Raw genomic sequence first — 20,624 nt, 5'->3', positions numbered from 1 at the left:
AGGTTGGTGGGGTTGGGAGCTCTGTAACAGACAGCCATCTGGTCCCCGTGGCGCGTGCTGCGCGCGTGGTTCCCCTGAGTGCAGTGGCATTTGATGGGTTGTCACCAGTTTGTATTTAAAATCAGTAACTCGCAGCACGATCCCTGAACCAAATAGACTTTGGCTTCAAACCAAGCAGCGCACAATGTTGGTTATAAAATATTATATCAAGCAGAAGCGAATATTAAAACTGCCTGTACGGTAATGATGGGCCATTTGATTTCTGTTGGTTTCCTTTTGTGACCGAAGAACACAGACACCCATCATACCCTCCCTCAGTTTTTCAGCTTCCACGCTTCTCCTCCAGGCGTTAGCAAGTAGGGGGATACACCCTACAGGTAGAGACCCCCCCCTCCACCCCACCCCCGGGGCAGAAACTGCATAAAACGTCATATGCAAAACTATTGTTGTCAAAATCTAAGAGCAGATGTTATTTGAAAGTAGCGTGGCTTGGGTTGGTGTGATTGGAGTAAGGATGTGAGTGGACACTTTCTTGCACGCAAGCCTGACCCCTATGCCACCATTGCGTGTATTGCACCCACTTGTTTAGTGCGTATTTATTTTAAAAAGGCACACGAAGTGTGATAAAGTGATACAAACATGCAGAATAAACCGAAGACACACAGCAACAATGCATATATCATGTAGTCATTCATTCATCATGTGCTTACATTGTGTTTCCACCTCCGAGCACTACAGCAGTACGCACTTGTGATTTTTTATATATATCTATATATAAAATGAACAAAACCTATAACTGATTTGACCCATAACAAGTTAATTTGTGTATATTTCATATGTTGTTAAAGTAAGGGGTTTTGAAGAATTAGTATTTTGTTAATAAGCTTCAGCGCATCCACACTTTAAGCGTCTTTACGCACACATTTCTCCAGCTTTTTGATGCATTTTCTTTGTCTATGGAACATAACGCAGACACGCATTGCTGCAACGCTTGGATTAAAGTAGAAGACAGATGGTTATCTGACTAAATTTGATGCTTTTGTGTTGTTTTCGTCGAATACTGTCCAGTCCAAATCGTATTGTGTTGGCTTGGGGGCGTACCCGTGACGCACGGAAACTGACGCCACGGACCTGGATATATAGCGCTGCTCTTGGCCGTTAGAGACACTTCTTCTCCGAAATCGGTTCTGAACACTCTTGTGGCTACAGGACAACAAAGAACATGTCTCCAAACACTGCTTGTGAAGCTCTCCAGGCTTTTTCTCCAATGCTAACGGTTGCGAAAAGAAAGGAGGCTCTTGAACTAAGAAAGGTAAGCGAAGAGACTGATTGTTTTTTTTTACTATCTTAATACTTTTTCGTTTGTATTTTATACATAGTGTGATGCATGAATACTAAATGCTATGTGTCTTTTTCAGACTATGAAACCACTGATGGAAAAGAGAAGGCGCGCCCGTATCAATGACAGCCTTAACCACCTGAAAAGTCTCATCCTCCCCCTCACAGGCAGAGATGTAAGTTATTTAAATTTACAATTGTCTGTATCCATTTTCAGATGCAACGAGTTAAAATGAACTCAGTATTTAGGTTCATATGAATAACACTTGCTTTTATTTTCTGCAGAAAGCTCGTTACTCCAAGCTGGAGAAAGCCGACATCCTGGAAATGACTGTGAGGTTCCTTAGAGACATCCCTCCTGTCAACACAAAAAGTGAGTAATGTTTCGGCTCCTTTAACATGTTTTACAAATAAATGCATAAACTGCGGAGCATTTAGTGTTGTAGAACACATCAAACTAACAGTCCATTGTCTTTTCAGATCCCGCAGACAGTTACAGAGATGGCTACAAAGCCTGCCTCCAGCGCGTCTCCGCTCTGCTCCCTAAAACCAGCCTGGACCAAGACGCGTGCCAGCGGGTCAACGACTTCGTCCAGCAGTCCATGTCCACCACTGTCACACCAACCTGCCGAAACTGCTGCGCTCAGACCTCCAAGACCTTTCCACAGATCCAGCAGAAACTCCTGGGTCTCAGATCCAGCCTGGAGAGCCAGTCCCGCAGCAGCGGCGCATTGGCGCCCAGCCGTGCGTCAGGCCCGCAGCCTGTTGGCGGTGCAGTGTGGAGGCCTTGGTAAATTATGACGACCAAGATCCCCAACGCTGAGAAAAGACTGTAATATATTTAATATGTAGGAAACATTTTGAGATAGTATCACTTGTAAATAATGAATTACCGTTTCGTTTACGTTGCTGATAATTCGTATTATTGAGTATTATATACTTGAGTTTTGCGCACGAGTCTGTTGTCCGTATAAGTTGACAAGTTTAGACAGTCGTATTTTTTAAAAATCTGCATGTATGTATACGTGAAATATTTAGTCCTCGTTGTGGGCTAAATGATTAAGGGCCACTGAAACAGCCCTGTAAGACCCAAAGGGTCGTTTTATGTATGAATTTGCACAACAGACGTCAGAGTCCTGAGTCTGTGCAGATGATCTTTGTAGACATCAAGTGTCTCAGGAAGTATCTCTGTTAGGATGGATATTTGTTTTTGCTATTGACAGCAAATGTTGTATATATGTACACAAATAAAACTGCGATGTCGTGGTTAGATGTTGCTCATTTTTGTTTTTTTTTGTGTGTTTGCACATTATGTTGAGGGTGTTTCTACTCATGTGAAAGTTGACCCGGAATGTCCTCTGTGAGATGAACACTTTGATAGTTGAATGGCTGAATTCGGTCAATGTATGCTGAAGATACGCTGCGTCAAAAAACGTACGGAAGAATAAAAAAGAAGAAGAAGAAGAAGAAGAAACCCTAACCCTAACCCTAACCCTAGCAACGGCAAACTAATAAACAAAAACACCCAAGGCAGGTTGCCGTGCGTAAAATACAAACAAAAAAAACAACTGCAATCAATGGTGACGTTCCATTCCTTATATGGAAACACGCGTCTGTCTGATAACCAGTAAAGATGTGACACCTCATGTCTGAACAAAAGCCGGTATTTTGCGGTCAAGCGCGCCCACGTCAGGCAGCCATTCATAAAAACCTCCCTTGTGGATTTAGTTTGATCAAATGCGGTCTCTGCTGCCCTCCTCCGACACATGCAGGTACTGATTATTCTTCATTCTCATCCAGTTATAGTTACTTCTTTGGAAATCCAGCAGGAAATTAAACCGGTGTGGTTTCCCCCATTCAGCGTCATTTCAGAAGAAAATATTTGAAAAAACCAATGAGTCATTGCTGCGATGTCTATAAAGTGTGTAATTTTCCTCTAAATGAGTCATTTACCAAAGACGCTGTGACTACAGCAGCCGGCGGAGGCCAGAGGAGTCCGTTTCCCGGCACAGCACACAGAAAATCTCGCTGCAACACGAGACCAACAATCCCCGAGAGCTTATCATCCCCATTTCAACCATGTCGGCGCCGCGGACACACAAAGCAGCATCCCCCCCTCTGCTATGCAGGTAGGATGTTTATATACCTAACGGTATCACACGCGCAGCTAACATACACGCGCTGATAACGTGTTGTTAATCGACAAATGACGAGAACGGCGCGGCTGGCGGCGTCGTTGCGTGAGCGTTCCTCACCGGGCGGACGATGGCACAGATAATCCGCTTCAGGTCCCGTTATAACACGGCGCACACAGCGCACTTTCTGCACAGGCACATCGCATGCCGGCGACGCCGTGTAAGGATTGGTTTGTGTGAAATAAGACGTTCTGGGGCTGTTTGCTGAGAGCTCCCGGTGTCATGTGAGCAGCATTCGCGTTGCATGTAAAGACCTCAGGGCGCGCGGATCGGCCAAGGACACGGGCTGAAGGATGGCCATCATCAGACCGGAACACAATATGTCTTATCCTCTGACGGGAATTTCACTCTTGCGCTGTAGTTTATAAAAATACCAGGATCCGAATAAGATCTATATTGTTGTGTAGGACTTGTGAGGTAGGCCTGTAGGTTATGGTTTTAGTTTAGTTAAGCAGAATCGTCTTTGAGTAGCCTGACATGAGAGAAACAGGGACCTTCCCATGAACAAACAGGGCTCTGATAGCTTTATCCTATACACTTTGAATGTTCCAAAGACAATCAAAACAAATCATAAAATTTGCCAGAATAAAAACATGCCTTTAAAAATGTCTTAAGTTCTTAGATGTGTAAAACTGGGGCAGCATGGGCAGAACACAGAAAAGAGGATGTAACACTAGTCTAGTATCCTTAGAATAAAAGTGTTAAAAGTGCTGGAAGTTGCTTTTTAGAAACCTGGATGTAAATGCAGTATGTTGTCTGTTGATATGTACAGTTTATCATAGGTGCTGTGATGGAAACTTAACTTCTCATATCATACTGCAAATGTTATATAACTTGATCAATGCTGTGGCTGCCATTTGATTTGAAACACCTGTGCTCTGTTATTATGTATAATTAAGATTAAGATTAAGAAACCTTTATTAGTCCCACAATGGGGAAATTGCATATTATTTATTTATTTATTTAATTTATTTAATATACACGGATCAAAAAAAAAATAAAGGCAACACTAAAATAACACCTCCTAGATCTCACTGAATGAAATGTTGAAAAGTCTTCATTCATTACATAGTGGAATACATTGAGAACAAATAACATAAAAATGATCAATGTAAATCAAAATTATTAACCCATGAAGGTCTGGATTTGGAACCATACTCAAAATAAAAGTGGAAAATCACATTACAGGCTGATCCAACTTGAGTGGAAGTTCCTCAAGACAAGTCAGAATGAGGCTCAGTAGTGTGTGTGGTCTGCACGTGCCTGTATGACCTCCCTATAACACCTGGGCATGCTCCTGATGAGGCGGTGGATGTTCTCCTGAGGGATCTCCTCCCAGACCTGGATTAAAGCATCAGTCCACTCCTGGACAGTCTGACACCGCCTCATGCTACCTCTAGGGGTGAGAGCACTGACAAAATGCAAAAGTGTTCAAACATCAGGCAGAAAGGATGAGAGCAGAGAACTGGTCTGTGGTCAGCACCTTTATAGGGCTGTCTTGATAACTGCCTCATTTCCACCTGTTGTCTGTTCCATTTGCACAACAGCAGCTGAAACTGATTCACAATCAGTGTTGATCCTAACTGGACAGGCTGGTTTCCCAGAATGTTGCACCATCAAGTTAGACTCACCGGTGACTCCCACATGATGGGTCAAGGGGTTAAGAGGCCTGCAGCATCTCCTGCTGAAGGAGGCGGGTGCACATGTGTGTGTGTGAGTCTTTCGCTTTCTCTCTTTCCAAACCATGGCACTGGTGAGGTGCAGTGGGCCTCTGGTGTCGTTTGGCCTGTGCAAACATGCATTGGTGACACAGAGATGTGTATACAAATGCTTGTATTACCTGGTAATTCATGTATGCTTGTTTTGCTGAAAGAAAAAGCTCCTCCACACTATTCAGTGGCTCTCCCCTTGCTGTCAGTGCTGGGGACAGAAATGGCTCTAACGTTTGGTTTTCTGAAGCTGGTTCACAGTTTTCTCCGCTGTTCCTCTCGCCTCAGGTAACATGACTTGTTTACTGTCTAAGAATAGGTAGAAGCTTGAGAAGATCAGAACAAACTGGTGTAGTTTGTCTTTGTTGTTGATGTGCTTTGGTGCGTGTAGTACTGATGTAATGATTTGAATCTGTGCTTCAGTGTCAAACCAACTTCCTACTGACTATTAGCTGGTTTGCATTGGTAGGAAGTGCTTTTGTATTTACTGTGTTGACTGATGAGGAGCAGCCCTCACTGATTACTGATCACAGCAAAATGTATTTACACCGGGGCGGTTTCTGGCTCTTTAATGGAAAAGGGGTCCCCTTTGTGGACCCTCTGAAACCCTGGAATGTCATGTGCTGCTGTATTGTTGTTAAAAAACATTCTTTTGAGTCTTATGTAGTGTCTCAGGACATCTTGATAAGTTATAGTCTGAGCTATTTCCTGCTCTGCCTGTCAGCTGTGACACTCCAACCTCCATGTGACGGTGAGAGATTTACTGGCTGTGTGTTAGGATCCAGTTTGACCGGTCATGACGTCTACTGCACCGTTTGCATCCACATTCAAAATCTCAGCAGCCGTGAATGTAGATGTCATAGTGAAAGGAAGTCAGACAGAGAGTGAGACAGGCAGAGTGTAAACATGAGTTGCTTTAGACCTCGGAGCAGCATGCCTGATGGTGAGGTGTATATGACGGAAGCGGCGCTGGCAAAACGACAAGCTAGACTGCAAGGCAACCACGCTCAGCAAGGCTCCAAATATGAATTCACCAGGTACTTTAACTTTGACACACACACATATATCCCTTTATTTGAGGAATCTTACAGACATAGTTTTCTCTCAATCATCACTTATCATCATTTATCTACATCCTGGCCACTGTATTTATTATTGTCTCACTTTATTATAGGTGGCTTAAGCGAGAGAGTGAATGATAGCATGCTGTTATGGTTCTAAATAGTTAAATATTTCCCCCTGGAAAATAGTAGTCATGTGTAGTAGACCATAGGCCCTGTATGTTGCGGTTATAGTTTTTTATTTATATTTTCTTGTTAGTTTTATTGATATTTGTATTGTATTTTTACTTAGAGCTGCTGTATCTCATTGTTTTTACCAAACAATTACAATAAAAACCTATATTCTATTCTATTCTATTCTATTCTATTCTATTCTATTCTATTCTATTAGTAATACTACATAATAATAGTTATAATAGTAAATATTCCGGAGACTATCTTTGTGTGAGGTGTCTTTCGTTCTGTCATTGGTCATTTGTGTTTGCAATCACATATTTCCACACAGAGGAAGTCATCTGTGATGTCACTTATACCAAGGAATTATTTCAGTTTGGTAGCAGCTGCAGTCATGAGATTGTGTGCTTCAGACATGACTAATGCACAGGAAACACCCATTCTGTGCTCACAGTGTGACCAGTTAGAGCTCAGTGCAGCCATTGTTTTGTGGTTTGTTTGTGATGTATGCACAGTAGAAGTTTTCGGTGTCACTGTTAAGGCTAAGAGAAGCAGCACATTTACATGATGGCACAGATAACTGCACACGGACACAGAGAGGTTCCCAACACAGTGTGCTTGCTAGCTCATGAGTGACTATCTAGAATCATATCACATAGATCTTAAGATCTATGTCTATATGATCTATGTCTCAAGAGCTCAAATAGTTTTCCTAGTCAGCACAGATTATAATCTGTAGGTTATTTTTTTGGGTTTTGACTGTCTCAGGGTTTGTGTTAAATGAGTGATCTGTTCATTTAATGATTGGTATGTGTGTATAAGAAGCTAATCACACTCCTCATGATCTCCACAGTCATGCTAACCCGCTCTTCTTCTACTGCAGGATCATGCGGCCAGATGATGCCAACATTATGGGCACCGTTCATGGCGGCATCATCCTCAAGATGATAGAGGAGGCTGGATGCATCATCAGTACGCGACACTGCAACACACAGAACGGGGTAAGAGAGAAGAAACACATTCATTTATGAGATACGTCACTCCACAATAAAAGTTTATTGACAGCATTTAAGTCAACTTGTTTGTTTTTTTTCTCGATTAGTTAATGCCACACCCAGACCTGTTTGTCTTGTTACTGTCATGGTTTCACCTTTCACCTGGTGAACTTTGGCCGTCTTTTTTTTTTATCATCGCTCAATTGTCGTCTCGCCACCATTCTCCTCATGTTCTGATGATATCTTTTATTTCAATGGTTAGATAAAACATCAAGAAGAAAAGCATTTGTGGACACTGTGTCCTTTTGTGTACTGCCACACACATCTGTTGAAAATGTGAAACATATTTGAACCTCCACTGTTTCCTCACCTGGCATTGCTCTTACTTATACTGATACTATGACACAGCAGGTCAGATCAGGAAAGTTCACTTTCAACATAACTGTTGGATGATTGGATAAAGGATCTGTTTAGTCCTCTCTAAAAACGACAAACACACCTGTATAGGATTCTGTTAGAGGATGCAAAGGTGAGAACACCTGTGAACCACGAGTGAACAGCACAGAGATAGGCTTGTCACATGATGTCACAATCTAGCAAGCTAAAATCTAATCAAACTAGGTCATAGGTCCCCTTTGTTTACAGCAATACGCTGACCTTTGCTCTGATTTTTTCAGAACAAGATGCATTCAAGTCATTGTTTATTTAATAACATCCTAAGGACATTATTTATACATTTGTTCCCTATAGGACAGCTGTATGGCAGCTCTTGTTCGAGTGGAGAGTACATCGTTCATAGTTCCCATGTTCGTGGGTGAGGTCGCCTACATCACTGCTGAGATCACTTACGCCTCCAAGCACTCGCTGGAGGTTCAGGTGGAAATCACAGCTGAGAACCTCCTGACAGGTGACCCACTCTGACATTCACCCATACATAACTACGTATAACTACGTCTGTATCGCAGGGCAAACATTCTTAGACTGTTTGATAGTTTGAAGTGGTGGTTGAATAATATTTTCTTCTTTATACAAGTAATATTCGTAGTGCAGGCACACTCCTCTTTACATCGTCTGGATTGTTCTATTCTGAATAATGTTGCGTGAACCTGTTGCATCATCTGTTTCACCCATATCATTTACAAGAATGACAAATATGCATGTGCAGGTTCACAAAAACAGGAAGACAGACACACACACCTATCCATCTCAGTATGTGCTACATGATGAGGGTTGTAACTCATGGTGTCACTTATTTTACAATTATTTATACCCCTGCCTCCATTCTAGTGCTAAATACTGTGAATGGTTAGAAAATTTTATTGTAGGTCGTTGAAAAGTCAGGGAACAGTTTTGAAATGTGTGAAAGTGTGTAGTAACCCTGATTTATTCAACTTCCTGTTTCACTTCTGTTTTTTGTCCTGTCCGTACAGAATGGGATTCCTTTGAATATGATTAAGTGTAGATAACCCCTTATAAGTGCATGGATGAAATAAGTGTGATGATTAATTTGACACTGAATTTATCAGTATATGATATGTACAACATATTATATTTTTTCACTACTTCTATATTATCAGAAAGTATGATTTTATCTTAGAGAGAAGGAAATTGAGCTTTCCTGTGGTACTCTACTGTTTGACCAGTAGAGGGCAGCACACAATAAGTAACAATGCTGCATGAAAAATGTAAGGGCTTTCAGGAGGTGATGCTGTATACGCTGTGACAGTGGAGTAGGCAGTAAGAGGCATGTTGGTTTCCAGAGTATTTGCCAACTGATGCAGTTTTAATGCTTGTGTATTATTAAGATGGATGCATATTAAATTAAAACATGCATATATATGCAATGCAGGCACACACACACACATACACAGACTGCTCCTTTGGGCACCTTGACTAAAGATTGTCTTAGCATTATCTCTGAACATTCAAACACCAGTGGGAGTAGAGCAGCAGGAACTATCTGTAACTAATGCAATGAGCTGACTGACCGTGTTAAATTCATATAAAAGTGGGTTATGTCTACTCCTATGGATACAAGTAATGATAATCTACATTGGTCTGTGGGTTGTCGCTTACTTTTAACCAGTGTAGTGTGGCGTCCATATTCACTTGGTGACACAGGACACAGGGGCACAGGTGTGAGACAGAAGGAAGGACTGAAGGAGACAGACGTATCGACAGGCAAAAAGACAGCAAAGGGAATGAAGGAGCATAAACGAGTGAGTGTAGGGAAGAGATAGAAAGAAGGATGAGGGAAAGGAGGTGTGAGAAACAAAAGAAGTATCCCCCAGACAGCCGTTACCCTAGCAACAGGCTTGTACTGGTTGGTTGGCTGGTTGCTGGGTTGGAAGCAGGTTGATGGAGGCGGAGGCAGAGATATGAGGTGACAGGTGGAAAGTGGCATACATGCAGGCATCATTATGGTCAGCTCACTACTGTACATGGCATGGCAGGAAGGACCCAGATGAGGGGAGAACAGGAAGAGGCTGAATACAGTCATGGTGCTGTTTGGCTTGGTGCACATGACATGATTTATGATTCAATGCAATTTTTATTAGAGAAATCTTTATTACATTTATTTAATACTAATAATAAGGAAAATCATGTCATATGTTTCCACATATTTTCATTCTGTTCATAATGAAAAAACTGTTGAGGCAAAATAAGAGTTAAGAGTTCTGAAAACTGATGCGTGGGTTCAATGTCAAGGCACCGTGGGCGTAGCGTAGATGAGCATAGCTCCAGCTTGTGTTGAGAGTGGGCACGGAGGTGAGTTCCACCGGGACGTCAAACTTTGCTCCGGAGGTCTCTGGTGGCTACGCAGGCCAAGCACATCATCTGTGATGGAATTGTTTGAATACATGCAAACCCCACCGTCTTCCTGATTCATATTTTTTTCTATGAATTTTTCAATAAATGTACAAATATTATAAAAAAACAAAATAAAAATTAGACATAGCATGTATAAAAAAACATATATATGTTCTTATGCAAACAACAGATATTGTGTTTACAGCTTGGTGAGTACAATATACAAATACTGTGGAACGACCAGAGTACATGTTTTAAAGTTGTTGGGTAAAGATATAGAGGTAAAGTAACTGTGATGTCACACAATACATTTCCTGACATAGCTTTTTAGCCCGGCTAGCTCAAGTCAGCTAATAGCATGAGACTCTTAATCTCAGGGTCGTTGGTTCAAGCCCCACATTGGGTGATAATTCATTAACTATGCATCAACTCAAGTGCAATTCAGCTGGCTCAAATACGTATGACTGCTCACGGATCTCCAGTGACAGGTAGCTACATTCGGTGGCATCAACACGACCGACTGTTTATGCGGCCATCTGCCCACAACTCTTTGCCTCTATGGAAGTTCAGGACTCCTCTAGGGACTCCCCAATAAACCCGGGTGATGTCACAGACACTTTGGCCATAGTATGTACAGTCTACTACAGGGATTGACTCAATGTTGGTGCCAGCCCCCAGAGGCTATAGCAGGAACTGCAGTTTGTGAGACTTGGCTTGGACAAGTCTTTGGCAATAAAGTAAGAAATCTACAACATAAAAAAATCACACAAGAAATATGTGATGATGTCTTCCATCTTCTGCAAAAACGCTTTGTCTCCAGTGCATTTAGGACATGAATTAGATGCATAATTTTGCAAATGTGTCTTTGCATGGTGTACTTGATATATGCATGCGAGTGTGTGTGAGTGTGTTTCATCAGTGTTTGGCGCTTTTAAAAGGTTCCTGCAGGGCAGAGGGGGAAGAGAAGATAACGGGAGCAGACATTATTTGCTTCTGTCATGTCGGCTTAGCATCAGGCCTCACACACTGTGGCCTAGTCAGGCACAGACGCCAAGTGTACGTAACCTGCACACATGCTCCAGCACAACGGAATGCGCGTACCTAACACGCTGTTGTGTGCACGCAGACGCACATAGTTGGAAAGGGACAACCTACATGCACACAGAGCTTGATATGCTGACACATTCAGCACAGAAAAAAAAAGTCACACACTACGCATTCTCACACCCACACAGTGAACACACACTCTTCCCTTCGAACTAGGTGTCATACAGAAGCAGGACTGGCACTGGATTCACACTTCCTGACCAGATCTCTTCCAAGGCAAAATATGGATCGATTGCTTGAATAGGAATCTAAAAGAAGAAATTTGTAGGCTGTTGGCTAGACTATGCAGTTTGTACATTTTTATGCATGGCTGTGTACATCAGATGGTGTGCGTTTGTGCAGCCATGCATGTTTTGGTAGCTTTGTGCCAAACATAAACATGCATGCCTCTTTCTACATTATATTCTTTGTGCATGCATCTTTGTATTTGGGCATTTCTGTGCATTTAATGTGTTTGCCTGTGTGTGTAAGTCTGCATGCGGGGGGAGGAGGCAAGGCATCCAGGTTCCACAGTCAGTCAGGCAGCATCTCGTCAGGCAGGCCTCAGTCACAGACCCCTAGGGTAAGGCTGCCTACTGCGGGCACGAGCTGGGATGATTGTCCCGCTGAGGGGGATTGCGCATGCGCACTATCATACCCATGCGCGCTCACAGTCAGACCTACACCACACACACACACACACACATTACAGCACACACAGATTGTATCTATACCCACTTATATACGCTAGTCTGAAAACACACATACAACCACACTCACATCCTACATTTTTGAGTACAAGCACTCACATTATCATACTTTTATACACACACACACACACACACACACACACACATGCACATATATCAAACCGAACATCCATTACACTGCATTGGTTATCAACCCCCACGTGGAGCAAACTCACATGTACGCAAAGTAGCCACAAAGTTAATACTGCTTGTATTGCTGCACACTCAGGCACACATTTGCAATGAACGCAGCATACGCGGATTGCTCCCCCTCACACACACACACACACATGCATGGACAGAGCTAAAAGCACTGCATTGTGGGCTGAGGCTTAAAATATGTAAGCATGACAGTTTCTTATCATGATCTTGGTAGGTCTCACAACTCCACACAGTGTTTTGAGAACAAACATACCCTCATATTCAGACTCATATTACCTACCTAAAAACACCAATGATGGTTTTTATGTAATAAATTGTGCATCCTTTTGGGATCTGCCAACTGTGGCGTGCCCTTTAGCCTCACAGCTAAATATTTTACATCTCAAGGAGTGAGGATCTCACAAATACCTAGGTCTGCATATCAGGGACTTAAAAATATACATTAATGTTTCGCCTGGGTATTCCTGTCCTGTGACCCGACTGCTGGCATGTTGTAATCTTGTCCTATCAGGCTGCAACATCCCACAGCGGGACTGAAGTGCAGTTAAAAGTAATGGAGCCTTGGCTCGGCTCAATGGAAAAATCTGTGGTTTTGATCACAGGAATCGAGCACCAAGAACAATCTTTTTCGCTCTGTCTCAGAGCCTGGAACACTCTGTTTAGGAAGGAGAAAAGAAAACATGTTTTTTTCTGCTCTGCTCTGAGGAAGATTCAGGGTAGTGAGTAAGAGACTAAGGGGAGAGCAGAGGGGGTGAATGAGTAAAAGGCAGCCATAAATCACATGAAACTGCTTGAGGTAAAGGAACTGGATGGGCCGAAAGAGGCTGAGGCAAAAAGAGAATGGAGCAGAGGAGAAAAGGAAATAAAATGAAGGATCAAGATCCTGGGTTAGCTCAGACTGGGATTTAGGACTGTTTTAGTCTTTAAAAACAGGAAATGTGCATTTAAGATATTCTAAGCGTGCTATAAAGTCATGATTGATGCCTTAAACTTAGATTAAAAGAGATTGGATGATGCTGGAGGGACGTTTCTCCCACTTATGCCCCCATGTGAATACTCAAATCAGTGCTTAAATCCTCTAATTTATAATTAAATATGACAGAGTGTAGTGTTTGGACTTCTGCTGCCTATTGTGTCATTACACAAAGTCTGCATGTGTGTCTAAGCCTGTTCAGTGGTATGGGTTGTTTTTATACTTATTCATTTCATGGATTATTGTTCTGTATTAGTGAAAGGAGAAGATAACAATTAATGTAGCCTCCTTCAGATCGTCACTAATCCCAAAAAACATACATAGTACAGGGTTTCCTGCAGAAAATCGGTAGAAAGTAGGCCCGGCTTACTGTACACTAGAGAAAACCAAGTGTAATGTCAAAACAACGCAGAAAGCCGTGCGCAAACACATCGATAGCCTTCATAAGAAACTAAACCAATTGCATATAGCCTACCTTAAAGGTAGGGCAGGAGATTTTGAAAACTCAGTGAGAGTCACCCAAATTTTGAAAGTAAACACACGCCCCTTTCTCTCGGAGCTACCCCGAAGTCACGCCTCCCAATCACATGGACGTGCATTATGACGAGCTGCGGTCTGTGACTTCGGCCATCATGCACGTACCTCTCTAATGCGCAGAGCAGGAAGAGAGTGACAACCAGCCAATACTCCACACAGGGTCCACCCGGAGGATTGGCTGATGTTTTTAGCATTTTATAGCTTCCACAGATGATTCATATTCTTTGTTTTAAGGCGAAACTGCCGAACTAATGGGTTGCTATCAGATTGTAAAGAGAAGTTACACTAATTTAACAAAAAGTGCATCAGAATGAAATCTCCTACCCTACCTTAAATGAAACAGATTTTATAATAGTGGCATGTCTCCTTTAAGCAACTGGGCAGTCAGTGTGTGTGTGTGCTGGTGTCCGGAGACAGAGGCTGTGTTCGAAATCACTCCCTAATCAGTATATATGGCTCTATATAGGGCCTCCACCATTTTGTGGTCTGAATTCTTAGTGAGAAATTGTAGACCCCATATAGGGCCCTCGGCCACAATGCATCATGAAAAGTAGTGTCCATCAGAGTCACTACATTAGCGATATGTACCGTCATGCATTGCACAGACCTGTGAGAAGAACGGGAATGGAAGTTATCTGTTGTTATGACGGCGCCCAAATTATAAAGCGTTTCAGAAAAACTTGTAGCATAGTGGCTGCCAAAAGTCCCCAGATGGAGCTGAAAGGTGGAAGGAGGGGTTGTGTGCCTCATGATCCAATGTTAATGTTAAAACCTGGTTAGGCTTAGGTAAAGGTGTTTGGCCATTTTCTTCGCCACCATGTTGAGGCTCTGCCCTGCCGTAAGCAACACTTTCAGCATGAACGCCCACCATCCATGTCGTGAGTTTTGGTTCCTTGTGAATGTCAATTTTTTTTCACTCATGTGTGTTTGTTTTAGCAATAAAACTACTTGATTAGGTTTAAGAAAAAAAAGATCATGCTTGTGTTAAAAGAGACCCTGTCACAACATTATTGTGTAGATGTGAGTGAGCAGGTTGGTGGAACTTGTGTCGATGGTGGATGTAGCCAAAATCTTCCTATTCATTAATCCTAACTAAGTAGGCCAGCTGTCCCTCCTGCTGCTTGAAAGTCCTTTTTGAGACTGAATTCAGAAAGCAACACATACGAGGTGCATTTTAGACATTGTGTTGTTCTTTCAGGTTCTAAATCATACATATTCCCCTTTGATAATGTGCTTAATATGGCAGGGATGATGCGGGTGAACATGCGTGCTGTTTTACTGGACATACTTGAAGGGTGCAATGATATGTCAAACACTGACATTGTCCTCATTTGATGCGGAGGGATTTCAAATTCAATATCACTTCCCTGGTTTCATTCTGGTCAAAAAGGTCATCTGCTGGACTGGGAATGGTTCTCAGCAGGCGGTTCATTCTGGTCATTCACCCTTTGTCTCATCCCTCCTCTTCCCCCTCCATCCTAAACACAGTTCACTTTAAAGGTCCAGCAGGAGCTAATAATAGACTGGAGTCAGTCAGTCTTGGGTAGAGTCAAGGATATGTAAATATGCCTCCCTTCCTCCTGTGGGCAACTTCCTGGTTGCTGGCAAGGGCGGGAGCCAATGAGAGAAGGAGGAGGAGAGAAGCACGGTTGGCATGGCAACAAGGTCCAGCTGTATGCACAGTTTTAACTCGGGTGTAAAATGCAAATGTTACTTCCCAAGAGTCGCCTGCCATAAGCCGCCGCTCCCACTCTCTTCTGTTAACTCCGGCTGGTTTACCAGCGATCACAGTGCACACACACACACAACGGCAGGATTTTCATTAAGGCTGGTTTATTTATGAGAGGTTCTATTTTTAGCTCAGTGTTGATGTAATCCTCATATAGACGTTTGTGGCAGCTGACAGAAACAAATACAATGTGCTTCTTTGGCAGGTGAACATAACGGCTCGCCAGATGTTGCAGCCACATGTTAAAGCATCAGACACTACAAGACAGTGATTTCACTTGACCCTTCTGGCCCCTGTGCGGTCTTTAATCTGCGTGCCTCCCTTGTGTACCATAACAACACCACCTCAAAAATAGCCCCTCTTTCTCTGTTAGCGAATTAAGTGAAAAAGTGTGGGCAGAATAGAACAGATATCACTATGACAACCTCCCCACCCGATTGCTATGAGATGTGATTACCATGAGTTTGTCGTCTAATCTTCTAGCTTTAAACTTTCAGTAGGAAGGCAGAGCCGATGCTCCAGCCTGTAACCACCAAAATGTTGCATGTCTGCGCAGCATACATGTGCAGAGAGTTTAATAAGTGAGTTGTAGTAATCTATTTTAGAGTATGTCATAATAAAAAAATGAGGAAAGTTCAGGATTTATGGATTACGTTAAACCTCGCTACCCTGTTTAATGAACATGAGCTTCTGGACAATAGACAAGAATGAACCTTTGAACAAAGTACCACTTTTTCTGTTCTGCCCTTTTGTTTGCAGAAGGAAGCCTAATCTTCAGGCAGCACCACAGACTTTGTTAGGAACTGGATTGGCTTTTATTGGTGTATTAATAAAAGTATTTTTTGGACATATAATAACAAAACTTTCTGCCTCACTGTCATTATCTCCATTACCGCAGGCACAACAAAGCAGGCCAACAAGGCAGTGCTGTGGTACGTCCCGTGGAAAATGAAGAATGTTGAGAAGATCACAGAGGTGCCGCCCATTAAGGTACACAGAATCTTAGTCGTTCACGCCACACTTGCATGTACAGAGTTACATGCAGGAAGGGGATCTAGAAACCATGTGGTCAAAATGTAAAATATTGAATTTAACAGTGTAAAAAGTGCATTTCATTTATCTTCGTCTTGAATGTCAGTGAGAAACATACAGACTGGGTGTTTGCATACAGTCATATATATTTGATTTTTAGTATGCTAGTGCAGAAGATGAAGAGGAGGGCAGGAAGCGCTATGAGGCTCAAAAGATGGAGAGACAAGAGTCCAAGGCAGTCATTGCAGAGATGGCGCCCCCTTCACCCAATCCAGGTAATGCACTGTCCTCAGTGTCCCAAATTAAAAGGAAACCTGCACAAACATCTGAGTTGTAGATTAACAGTGTTGGCTAAGCTGCAGTTCTAGGTCCTATAAAAATTAACTGTTCAGTCAGGTGCAGGTCTCTAAACTGGACAATATAATTTGTCGGGGTTAGCTTGCTCATAGTTACACACAACCACAGCATCAGCACAGAAACATGTTTCAATCAAAGCTGTTTATTTAAATCAAATAACCAGCATAAAATACAAAAAATACATGTTTTTGTCTTGCAAGAATCCCAGTGTTTTTATGTTGCTTTTGTTGAATGTTGTTATTGCATTGCAGAACCACACACTGTCGGCTTCAGCCAGTCCACTCTGATTCATCTTGTGGGCCCTTCAGACTGCTCAGTACATGACTATGCATATGGAGGTGAGTCTGTTTTTCTTTCATTGGTGGACAGTTTTCTTATTTAATAACAGATTTTATTCAGTTACTGGAGGTATGTGTGGATGAGTAATTAAAAAAGGTTTGACTCAATTTAAATATTTACACATGCAAGTGTAAGCTGAATATTTATGATATTTTAAACATTAATATAATTGAAATGTGAAATTTCCAAGTATCTAAATTTCTATAGGTCACTTAGACTTAGGCATCTGTATCTGACATCTTTTGCATTCTCACACACAAAACAAAGAGATCATGAGCAGCTGCAATGTGCTGTTTAGTATTCAAGGCAGGGTCGAGCTGGAGTTGGACCGTCCACAGCCTCAGTACAGTATGAAAACCCTGCAGGGGAGAGGATGAAACCGCTACTGTAAAGAACATTCAGAAAGAGAAAGAGAGAGAGAGTGACATTTCAAGGAGAGTAGAGGTGAGGAAAGACAGAATCAGAAGAGTGTTTCATTATATATGTGTTCTACCTTTAGGTTTTATTACTGAAAATCCTTGAGGTTCTTCCAAGTTCCAAGCCTTGGTCAGACTCACAGAAACAACAGAAGTGGATGGATGAGGGCTGTAAGAATGAATAAGCGCTGTCATGTCCTGCAGTTTCTCACAGCATAAGAGTCATAACCCACAATGTACATGGTCTATGCAGTGTATGTAGGTGTGGTCTTTGTAGACTGTATGTTCCCTTCACAGGCTGTGTTATTTAAAAAAAAAAAAAAAGAGCACACCAGCTATCAGTTCTTTATAAAGAGTTCAGGGGGAAAAGATGGCCACATTTCTCGGCCTCCTGATGTGGATCACATCAGTGATGGTTACTCATAACTGATAATGTCATTTATATACAGCGTTGTGTAACATCCAACACGAGAATCAGCTTCTAATGCGTCCAGAGAGTCTTTTGCTACGTTAGATTGCTAGCAAGGAAAAGTTAGCAAGTGTTGCACACTGAGGCAAGACACTCAGAATGACCACAAGCATCACACAGCTGAGATCTCTGCAAAGAAAACGTTCTAAATCCTTTACGTAGAAATCACTCCACAGAGCGTCAGGGAAGTTGTGTAACATTTTGTTCACATATTGGCAATATAAAAATGAATGCATGCGAACTAAGTCCCATTCTTACATAAGCCTTCAGATTTGGGGAAAGTAGGATGCTTGTATAATACACTTTGACTGTGCATCTGTTATGGCTTGTGTCCCATCTCTAATTACCATGGTTACCAAACAGTCAGGATCTGCAAGTTCAATTTTAAAGTACAAAGTACTTTAGAGAAAATAAGAAACAAAGTACGGAGCAAACAGGATTAAAGCAAAGACAAACAACTTAAATACCGCATATCCAGATCGGACGGTTTAGCCAGATTGTAACAAATCCAGTGTTTTATCAGCACGGGCCAGATGCTTTTTTTTATCAGTTGAGGTATATTATTTCTGGCTGGATGTTCCCGCCTCATACTGCCATTTCTATTGAGGTCAGCTATGTAAAGAGGTCATCAGAGAGACACCATATAGAGAAGAAGAAAAACAGAGGAGAGATGTTGACTGAGAAAGAGAGAGGGGATGAAAAGGAGACAGGACAGCTGGACGGGAACTGAGGACAGCGAGGTGAGACACAGATAAACATTCCTGTGCCTCAGTCGCTTTGTTTTAATGTGGCCAGCTTGCTGAGAATTTTGTCCAGTTAAAAAAATCATGTAACAAGCATGCAGGTCATTTAGTATACACGTATATATATACACACACACACACACACAAACACACTCGCTGCAGATTCTCTCTGTACATGCTGCTGCTCATTAGGCAAACGTTCCCCCGTTGTTCTTTGCTGCCTTCACTACACTCATTTTGTTTACATAACCGAGTCAGGTCAGGCTGCCGGGGTGCTCTTTCTTTCTCTCTTGATCCTCCTCCCTTGTGATACCCCTCCTGGAGAAAAGTGGACTGGCTGTCCACACAAAGAAACCTAAAGCACATGTTACAGTATCAGTTCAGCTCAGGCTGACTGATGGCTGGTGATTGTAGTTTATATTGATTGTATACAGTCTAGCAGGGTCATAATCTTTAAAACTGTAAAATGTAGATGTTGATTACAATCCTAGCATCTTGGCAGCATGATCCAAATCCACAAGTGATTGAGTGCATGTGGAGCTGAGCTGAGTGGGTGGCTGCACAAGCAGGTGAGATGGCGCCCACCTCTCACTCAAAGCAGTTAAGTCTTAAATTAGCAAAAACATGAAGCCTTAAGGAGAAACTTTATTTTGGAACAGCTCCACTCTGTCTCCTCTCTGTCCATGCAGGCGGGCTTCCAGAGCTTCAGGTTCATTTACCAGAACACTTGCTTAAACTACTACAACCCACAATTTACATGCTCCCTGCATTGCTAAATGCTGGATTGTCAGTGGTAGTTATACAAGCAGAGGACAGTGCAGAGGAGTTAGGCATCAGCAGGAGGTAGAAGCTGTACAAGGGTGCATTCAGTGCAGAGCTGCATGGTACTGGGCAGGGACCGCTGGTGGAGCCGCTGTCTGCTGGCCACTTTCTTTTGGAAGAAAGTCACACACATTTGTGTGGGACCTATGTAACGATACTGATACTTGGGCTTTGCATACAAATCCAATACCAATGTGAAATTCCTCCATACAGCTAACATTGTTAGCGCTGTGTTGTTGTTCTGAGTCCACTGGCATGCTCCAAATTGCAAACATAGAATTGAACTGAATAGATCTGCTCCATGATTCAGCCTCACTGGGCCGATACAAACATCATGATCCCCCTCTTAAAGTTGGGGTTTCATCACTTTAAAGCTTATAATGAGTTTATCAACAAACCAGTCTGTGCGCCCAGTGCATTTTGGGTATTAAGGTTTTACGAGCAGGCACACCATGGTCCTTTTTCTTTTTCTCTGATTTTGCAGTAGTGATTTTCAAATTCCTATTTCCTATCGACACTGATTTATGAGTGCCCATCTTTTCAGCATCAAAGTATCACTCATGATTTAAATTCACCCCTGTACATTTGTTATGAACAGGAAATGTGTTTATGGAGACCAAAGCTTTCCGTATCAGGCTGAAAACACGTTGTCTTCCCGCTGTTTGACATTGTTTGTGTGTGTTGGTGCAGATTGCTTTGATATATTTGCCAATATACCTGTGAAACAGAAAGAATGCAAGAATTACAGCTCGACTAGCACAGTTTCTTTTCATCCCAGCAGGAAATGATATCTCAAAAAATGGGTCACATTGTATGCATGACTAGAAACCAAGTGAGAAGACATGCATTTTTTATAATTTGAACTGCAGTTTTGTTGCTTGTGGGAATGGACCACAGGTGATCAAACATGCATGCGCTGTTTGGCAG

The 20,624-nt window shown here is 42.3% G+C and overlaps 2 protein-coding genes across 2 annotated transcripts; both read left to right on the top strand.

Annotated features, from left to right (window-relative positions):
* Window positions 1-1,188: 1,188 nt before the first annotated feature.
* LOC114438904 (transcription factor HES-2-like) lies at window positions 1,189-2,132 on the top strand. Its single transcript, XM_028410552.1, has 4 exons — window positions 1,189-1,312; window positions 1,419-1,514; window positions 1,624-1,711; window positions 1,819-2,132. The coding sequence occupies exons 1-4, from the start codon at window positions 1,223-1,225 to the stop codon at window positions 2,130-2,132; spliced, it is 588 nt and encodes a 195-aa protein (XP_028266353.1). The 5' UTR covers window positions 1,189-1,222.
* Window positions 2,133-6,095: 3,963 nt separating this feature from the next.
* LOC114438277 (cytosolic acyl coenzyme A thioester hydrolase-like) lies at window positions 6,096-17,848 on the top strand. The gene is made up of 7 exons (XM_028409499.1): window positions 6,096-6,279; window positions 7,361-7,478; window positions 8,223-8,379; window positions 16,418-16,509; window positions 16,712-16,826; window positions 17,160-17,269; window positions 17,747-17,848. The coding sequence occupies exons 1-7, from the start codon at window positions 6,149-6,151 to the stop codon at window positions 17,846-17,848; spliced, it is 825 nt and encodes a 274-aa protein (XP_028265300.1). The 5' UTR covers window positions 6,096-6,148.
* The last annotated feature ends 2,776 nt before the right edge of the window (window positions 17,849-20,624 follow it).

Source organism: Parambassis ranga, chromosome 7 (genome assembly GCF_900634625.1).
Source record: "Parambassis ranga chromosome 7, fParRan2.1, whole genome shotgun sequence".
Lineage (NCBI taxonomy): Eukaryota > Metazoa > Chordata > Actinopteri > Ambassidae > Parambassis > Parambassis ranga.
This window is presented reverse-complemented; position numbering and strand designations above follow the sequence as displayed.

What these genes read in the sequence shown, in the direction of transcription:
- LOC114438904 (XM_028410552.1), top strand. Translation starts at nt 1,223, where the DNA reads ATGTCTCCAAACACTGCTTGTGAAGCTCTCCAGGCTTTTTCTCCAATG. An exon ending in AGGCTCTTGAACTAAGAAAG is followed by an intron (nt 1,313 to 1,418) that starts GTAAGCGAAGAG and finishes TGTCTTTTTCAG; the next exon opens with ACTATGAAACCACTGATGGA. An exon ending in TCCCCCTCACAGGCAGAGAT is followed by an intron (nt 1,515 to 1,623) that starts GTAAGTTATTTA and finishes TATTTTCTGCAG; the next exon opens with AAAGCTCGTTACTCCAAGCT.
- LOC114438277 (XM_028409499.1), top strand. Translation starts at nt 6,149, where the DNA reads ATGAGTTGCTTTAGACCTCGGAGCAGCATGCCTGATGGTGAGGTGTAT. An exon ending in GCCCCCTTCACCCAATCCAG is followed by an intron (nt 16,827 to 17,159) that starts GTAATGCACTGT and finishes ATTGCATTGCAG; the next exon opens with AACCACACACTGTCGGCTTC. An exon ending in AGTCTGTTTTTCTTTCATTG is followed by an intron (nt 17,270 to 17,746) that starts GTGGACAGTTTT and finishes TTCTACCTTTAG; the next exon opens with GTTTTATTACTGAAAATCCT.